Source organism: Hibiscus syriacus, unplaced genomic scaffold, assembly GCF_006381635.1.
Source record: "Hibiscus syriacus cultivar Baekdansim isolate YM2019G1 unplaced genomic scaffold, ASM638163v2 tig00110933_pilon, whole genome shotgun sequence".
NCBI lineage: Eukaryota > Viridiplantae > Streptophyta > Magnoliopsida > Malvales > Malvaceae > Hibiscus > Hibiscus syriacus.
This window is the reverse complement of record NW_024062919.1, coordinates 1,577,147-1,585,867: the sequence shown is the minus strand read 5'-3', so window position 1 is coordinate 1,585,867 and position 8,721 is coordinate 1,577,147. Positions and strand designations below refer to the sequence as shown.

Genomic DNA, 8,721 nt, shown 5'->3' with positions numbered 1-8,721 from the left:
ATGATGAAAATGAGTCATCTAAAGGTCTATAAATTTAGAGTTGCTTGGGACAAAATTTGGGGAAAGAATGAAGAAAGAAAAGATGAATGAAAGAGGTGATAAGGAGAGACGGAATCGTGCAGCTGACTTAAGGAAAGCAATGGCAGTATTAAAGAAAGTTCCAGGTTATAGCTTCACTCCTTATGAATTCTAATTAAAATATTAGAGAATCCACTCTTGGATTTGAACTTAGATTGAATATTCCCTTAGAAAAAAGAATTTTCTCTTTATTTGAATATAAATTTACAACGAAGATGCAAACAAATCAGCATGCTGAGATTTACACATGAAAGACAAATGAAAATCAAGCTTGCTTGACTTTATATAATATACATACAAATGTATATATCGATGACAGATTGAAGGAGAGCGGATGAGAGTAATTGCTCTTTAAAATTTTCAAATTTTCTTGTATTTTAAATTATTTTTGTGTATTTTCTATAGATAATATTTTTTTAGTTCATTTTTTCCCTAAAATTTTATAAGTTTACTCTTTACTATAATTTTATAAAGTTATTTGTTAGAATAAAATTATATATATAACTTTCCATGTGAATGGAAGGATTTCAAATATTGCATTAGTGGTGTCCATATGGAGGCCAAGCAACATTGTTGATATGAAGTTGATGGACTAGTAAGTGTTTGTTTTGATTGACTTGTGTTTGTTTTGACAAACCACTAGGATTCTTAAAAGATTTGGGCTTATCACGCTCATAATACTCGTTAGGGGTGAACTACGTCTGAGGCTACTGGCTTATTAGTAAGATTACGTTTTGTCATTTTATTTTTAAAAATTACATTTTCGTCACTGAACTAATCGTTCATATAATCTCAATTACTGTATCGTTAACTTCTAACGGAATGTTGAGGTGGCCGTTAAACAATTGGCATCATGACATATTTAGTCCTCCATGTTTACACATTTTGTCAGTTTGGTCATGCTTATAATAAAATTACCCACAATACTTTTATAGTTTTTCAATTTTGTCCTAAAAAAATTAAACAAAACTACCTTTCATTTCACGACATTAACAAATTCCTCCAACCAAACATATATATATATAATTTTTAGTTTTACACCTTTTTTTTATAGTTAGTTGAGTAGAAATAGACGATGAAGATTATTTCCTTATTTTTTTCAATGAATATTTTTTATTTCTCACTATTAATCTTAGTCGTATGTTTTCACTCATATAATGATTATGAAAAGATGTAAAACTGTTAGAAATATAATATAATATAATGTAATTAGTTGGTATTGAGTTAGTCAAAGTTAACTGAGTTTGTTAAAGGTTGGTTAGTTTGTTAGATCAAGTTGTTAAACTTGGTTTAGTGGTGCTGTATAAGTGATGTTAGTAATGGGTTAAAGACTCAAGCATTTTGTAATTCATTTATTCACATTTAGTAAACAGAGTTGCCTCTTTCACAGCTTTTCATCTTCATTCACTGTCATTTACCTTCCTTCATCTTCTGGTTATTATGTCTCCTTTCTCCCATGGTATCATTCGCTAAAAAGATTCTGACATCATTTTTCCCCTCTGTTGCACCATCAGACTCCTTTCTCTCACGCAGTTGCTGCCATAGTGAGATTGCTATTCCACCGTCGTTGACAGTGATGTTGTTTCGATCATTAAGTGCCACTCTTGCATCAACGAGCTACTTTATTCTTCCTTGACATCGATTTTTCCGTCGGCAGTTTCGAATGTGAATCAGTTTCACCGTCTGAATTCATCTTTTGATGAGTGTGACTGGTGATGTGTTCTTAGTTTTTTGGCTTGATTAATATCTGATTTTCGTTCTTGATAGTGTGGTTTCATCAACTGTTTACCAATGGTTGGTGCTGTTATAGTTTCCCACGCTATCTGTCACTTTGATTCTTGGTTGTTCTGCGCTTCTCTGCTTCAATTGAGCTTGCTGAATAATCATGCATTTTGAGTGATTCAATTGATCCTCTAGTGTTTGGTAAGTGACAAGGAAATTGTAGTTTTTTTTTTGTGTGCATGCCTCCAATGTGTTCGACTAAATGCTTCAATGATGTTACTGTGAGTCCAATTCTTTGCTGTCGTTGAGGACAAGTTTTGTTATGTGTTGCATTGCTGGTTGGAAACTAGTGTTGTAAGTTGATGTTGAATAATGGCCATTGGTATGATGTTGCTTTGCTCAGCTATTGACATTTTAGTTTCTACAGTGACTGTTATTTCTTCTCCAAAGTCTGACATGGAACTTGAAAGCTTAACAACTAAGTTACCATAGAAGAAAATATATGGGGAGAGTCAAGTATTTAACAGCCTTGTTCTCCTTAACCAGACAAAATAGGGTGTTTTCTTGCTCAAGAGAAGCTTCAGATTACACTCGGGAGCTTGTAGCTTAACAACCTTGCTTCCAATAAAAAGATTGACCGAATAAGTGAAGAAGAATTACAGTAAAGATGAAGAACAAGGGGGGGAAACTGTTAAAGAAAATAGAGATGAAGAAAGCTTCTTTCAACTAAAAAAAATTGTTCAATGTACATGAATTCTAGCTCACAGTTCTAACTCTCTAGGCTTGCAACATTGTTCTATCAACTTTCAAGAAGGGCGAAGAAGCAAGGTGAATAAAGGAAAAAGAAGAAGAAGACATTATTTTCTTTTGGATGCCATGCTAATTATTCCCCCCCCCCCAAGAAGATCAAGAAGAAGAGGCAGGAGTAATGTTAGAAATATAATATAATAGAATGTAATTAGTTGGTATTGAGTTAGTCAAAGTTAACTGAGTTTGTTAAAGGTTGGTTAGTTTGTTAGATCAAGTTGTTAAACTTGGTTTAGTGGTGCTGTATAAGTGATGTTAGTAATGGGTTAAAGACTCAAGCATTTTGTAATTCATTTATTCACATTTAGTATACAGAGTTGCCTCTTTCACAGCTTCTCATCTTCATTCACTGTCATTTACCTTCCTTCATCTTCTGGTTATTATGTCTCCTTTCCCACAAAAACTAAAAAGTTTTACGCAATATAAATGGATTATGTCCCTCTATGTATATTGATTATAACTATTGATACAATTTATCATAACATAAATATGAAATATTTATTCTATTATTCTAATATATAAATAATCTAAATAAGATTATGATATAAAATATACAACGGATTCATGAATTATATAAAAAAAATAAAAAAGACTTAGCTGAATTGTGTGCAGAAATTTGATCAATGGAGACAAAAGTTTGAATTTTTATAACAAAGATTCTAATCAATGTTTGGTGAAGAGTGATTATGATGACCTAATTAACAAATAAAATTCAAATCTCACTTTCACAGCTCATTTGGGCTTAACATCATTATAAACCGATAGATCATTAATAAATAATACAAATACAAATATGATTTAATACCTAGAATGACCATTCTACTTCACTAAAATTTCCATTTTGTAACTTTTATTATTTATTATATTAGTTTAACCCCTCAATTTTCATTTTTGTCTATACTACTCGTTTTTAGACATTTTTATTTAAAATTTGATGATGTAACCTAATCAAGTTTTATCACCTGTAAAAACAAGTGAAAATATAAAAATTTTCTCAAAGTTCAGAATTTAATTAAAAGAGCTTAAAAATAGTTTTTTTTTACTTCATTCTATTTGTAGAATTTTTATATTTTATAAAGCTTTTATAATTTTTTAAAATATTAAGCATAGTTGTAATTATTTCTTAGATTTTTATGATTTTATTTATATTCTAAAATTTTAAAATATAAATAGTATAAAAACATAAAAAATACAAACAAAAACTTAAAAAATATTTAAAATCCAGAATTTAATAAAAATAAAAATAAAATATTATGATTTTATAAATTTATATTTTAAAATAAAGTAAATATATAAATTCAAAAAATATAAATACTAATTTTATACAAATTTATAATTTTATAAATTTTAGCGAAGTTTAAGTTTTATTATAAAAAAAACCACATGATAAAATCTGATTTTACTACGTAATATATTTTTGTCTGAAAATGTCTATAGACTAATGGTGGTAATAGAATGAAAGTTTAAAAGTTAAACTGATAAAAAAAACCAATAAAAGAGATAAAATAAATTTCAGTAAAGTAGAAGAGTTTAATTCAATAAATATTATAGATAACTTATATTACTTAATTTAAAGGATATAATGGTAATGAAGGTTTTTTTATTTACAATCGAATTTAATTGATTATAGTATATGATTAATTGTTTTTCAATAATATGTAATGATTTTAAGATAGTACATTTTTATTATTTATTTTAGCTATTAACAACGCACCCACAATTGTTTGAATTTGGGACCAGACTCATTTTTTGAGATTTTGATGGACTTAGAACCAACATAAAAATTGGGCATCCAAGAAAATATTGATAAAAATAAATTATACGAGTAACCAAAAATAAAATAATTTACTTTTAAATTATATTTTTATTACATTTAATAAACTATTTAATAAATACATTGTATTTTGAATATAAAACATCAAGAAATTTTATTGAACACCCAACTACTCACACAAAACAAACACGACCATATTTTAAGAGAGTTATAGCTCGATTTCAATCATCTTCATCCCATAAAGAACAACTACATGAAATTGAATAAATAATTTAAAAATGCAAAGTCAATACTGTGGTTGAATTTTTAATGACAGATAGTCAAAAGAGAAACAAAATGTAACATTAAGTATGATTTAAAAATAATAAATAGATGACCAAAATAGAAATAAAGTAATGCATGAGTAATTAAATAGGTAATTTATCTTTTTATAATTATACATAGACTTCTAAATTTTTGGTTTGGGCAGGTATTCCTTTTGTCCAAACTCAGATACAAACCTTGACCTATAGCAAAAATAACACTTTCTTCTGTTATTGAGGTCTTTCAATAAGTCCAATTAATATTTTTACGGTGAACTAATTATTTATTTAAATTTTGATTAAAGACATAAGAAGATATCATAATATTAAATAATTATTGTACTTTAAATTAATATAAATATTCTTATACTTTTTTTTTATATATATATAAAAAAAGTGGGGATCACGTACATCTTCATCTTATCTTTTTGCACAACTCACGCAAACTAAGTTTGAGCCTTTTAAGGCTTTACCTTTAATGGCAAAATTAAAGCAAGCAACCATATTTACACATTTCCTCTTATATTTTTCATGCATTGTGATTAGTTTTTTGTTTTGTTTCTTATAATTATTTCACAAATTATAATTTTTTTATTAACATAATCCAAATTATATTAGTTTTAGTAGGAATCACATGCCACTTACTTGTTTGCATGAAGTTTTTACGTATCAAAAGTAGGTCAAATTCTTTTATTAGTCTATTTATTATGTTATATTTGTGGATTCCGTCATTTTTAATTTATATATATATATATTTAAAAAAATTGATACTTTGGTTTTAATCTATATGATTATGTTAAGTCAAATTATATTATTAGTCTGTGTAATATGTGTAGATTGTAGATTCAATTCATGTTCTATAATTTAATTATTTTAAGTTATTATAATTTAATCATATTATCTCATACTTTTTGGATCAGAATTGAAATTTATTTCTTTGAAAAAGACAAATTAAATTTTATTAAGTTAAGAGTATAGAGACTAAAGCTATAACTCTAACAAAGTACAAATACTAATAGCATGATCTGAGTTAATGGTATCATTTGGTGAAAAATGGCCATTGCTCCTCTGAATGTAGTTTGATAAAGTTTGAGGTATAATCATTGTATTTAAAAAGGTAAAAAAATAAATCTACTTTAAAAAATTATTTTAATTGTTAACTATATTAATAGGTTTATTGAATTTATAATGATTTTTTTCTTCTAATAACTCGTATCTAATAGATTTCGATTATATCAAATTTGATCGAGTCAAATTTTTGTTTTAAAAATTAAGATTTGAGTGGAGTCGGATTTCAATTTAAGGTGAAAAATTTGATCCGATCTAATTCGACACAACATAATATTATAATTATACTTATATATAAGGAGATAATTACAATAATACTCATTTTTATTTGAACTTTTTATTAAATCCTTATTTAAAAGATTTAAATCAAATTCAAATATATCAAAAATCTAACCCGACCAATCTATTACATCTCTAATAAAAATTGCACCAAAATACTCTCTAATCTTAATTAATTGACCAACGAAAGCTAATAAAATCTTAAAATTATGTATTTTAACCCAAAGTGGTGCTCATTGCAAAATCCAAAAGTTCAAGCACCTTCCCTCATTAACACCCATATGCTTCATCTTCTTCTTCTATTTTGTCCTTGTTCCTCCTCATGGAAACTTGAAAAGGAAACCCTTTTCTCAGGGGAGTGGGGACCTTACTCTTTACTAGGCTCCAAAAACTCTGCAAAAAAACAGTTCTTTTAAGAACTCATTGGAGATTCCCATCGTTGTTTCTTTGAAGTAATGATCTCTGGGTATTCTTTGCACTTGCAATATCCTTGATAACAAGAAAATGAGTCAACTCGGCGTGTTATTTTGCAGGTAGAGAGGGAAGCAACAATAAAAGAACAATGGACGGAGTGGATAGGGAAAGGAGGAGGAGTTTCAAAGAGCGGCTGGGATTTAGAGTCATGGGCTGTTGCCGGTCCAACTGGGGATTCCGGTCAACCACCATAAGTCTCAGGGACGAAGATGAGGTTGAAGACGACATAGAAGAACCAGAACAAGAGCCAGTTCCTAATCCGGACCCGGGTTGCGTCAACCCGGCTCCGTTTTCTTCAGGCATGAACCTAGCTGCGGCTCTAGCAGCCGAACGACATTTCCGGGCATCGCATGAACCTCAGAGGACTCCAACGAGTAATGTGGGATATAGATTGACGGGGAAGCCTCCGAGGGTGTTGTTGATGAGGCTGTTAGAGGAGGCGGACGGCGGCGACGCGGAAGAGGATGAGAAAGGGAGGAGCATGGAAATGGGGAATGATTCGATGTGCTGCGTGTGCATGGGGAGGAAGAAAGGTGCAGCGTTTATCCCATGTGGACACACTTTCTGCAGGGTTTGTTCGAGGGAACTGTGGCTGAATCGAGGGTCTTGTCCCCTCTGCAACCGTTCGATCCTCGAGATTCTTGACATTTTCTGAACATCCAACGGTGCTCCTCTCTTCTTGATGATGCTGGTGATGGTCAAAGGATGATCAATACTGAACGTGATGATGATGATGATGGTTGTGCCTCGAGATCATAAGATGTTGGAGAGCGAGAAAGAAAATAAATTAATTGTTCAAATTTCATAAAAGGTCCATGAATTATGTATTTTATTGTGATATTATCTATTTTTACCATTATTTGATCATTTGTAATCCTTTACCTTTCAAACATGATTTAAGGTAATTTTTTTATACAAATTCAGACACTAAATTCATTAGGGGTGAATTTATAAAATCTCAAGAAAGCAAAAACATATTTTTAATAAAAATATATAATTTTTTTAAAATATATGATAATTTTAAACTTTTAAAGGATGATTATCCCATCCACTCTCTATCCATCCTTAAGTACACTGTTAATCTTGTGATGAAACAATTGTTTTCTCGCATGATTTTTCTAGGAATTAGTCTAACTTAATATCTTTTATATAGTTGAACAATTATTATATATAATGTTTTACATTTTTGTCTTTCTTTTTTAAATGCAAAAATATTTATTTAATTGTAATTAATACAATACATATATATATATATATATATATATCTATCTAAAAAGTTAAGACATGAGAAATTGTTTGACATAATTTAAAAAAAAAATAGATTTCAATACTAAAGACGAGAGTTTTTTTTTATAAAATGAAATAACCAAATTTTAAAAGGTACTAAATACAAAAAAGTATACAATGTACGGCTATATTCTAAAATTTGACCAAATTATGTTTATGATAAGGAATATTTGGAACTACCCTTCATATTCTCTAGTATTTGAATAAAGTTTATTATCGCAAAAACACAGCAATTATCTGCTTAATTTTAATTTTAAGTAAAAGGGTTAAGATTTTATTAACCTACTTCCACCAATTGTATATATATATATATATATATATATATATATATATTTGTTATTGTATTAGCATATATAAAGTTGGATCTAGAAAATAACATATGATCTTATATTAAAGGGATGAATTCTAAAATTTTAAGAATATTCGAATTTCTAAAATTATAAGAATGAAAATAAATAATTAAATAATTTTTTTTTAAATATCTAAAATATATATTATTTTAAAAATTTTAAGATCGATTATCCCTAGGTAGACCAACAGTGATTCCTTCCTCGGTTGATGTAAATGGTAATAAACCTACAGCTACAGGTGGGCAAATAGCCACGGATTAATAGAGGGGTGGCATGCAAATCATATCTCGTAAAAATTTTAAAATATATTATTTAAATATTTTTATTAATAATTTAATTTATATTTTTAAAAATATTTTTTAAATAGTATGAAATAATTATAAAATCGTATCTATTTAAAATTATTTGAACCAATTAATAATGTACACGTCCTATAAAAATAACTGTTTGAAACCATGATCTATAAGAAAAGCAATATTCCCCACACCACTTAGGTTATTGATGAGTTTATATTTTTTAAAAATTATAATTTTATACTTTTTAATTTGTAATGTTATTTCTTAATATAAAATTATATGTA

At 28.2% G+C, this 8,721-nt stretch overlaps 1 protein-coding gene across 1 annotated transcript; it reads left to right on the top strand.

Annotated features, from left to right (window-relative positions):
* Positions 1-6,319: 6,319 nt before the first annotated feature.
* Positions 6,320-7,313, top strand: LOC120147040. The gene is made up of 2 exons (XM_039160509.1): positions 6,320-6,482; positions 6,564-7,313. Exon 2 carries the CDS (start codon positions 6,593-6,595, stop codon positions 7,157-7,159), a length of 567 nt encoding a protein of 188 aa, XP_039016440.1. The 5' UTR covers positions 6,320-6,482; positions 6,564-6,592; the 3' UTR covers positions 7,160-7,313.
* Positions 7,314-8,721: the final 1,408 nt, after the last annotated feature.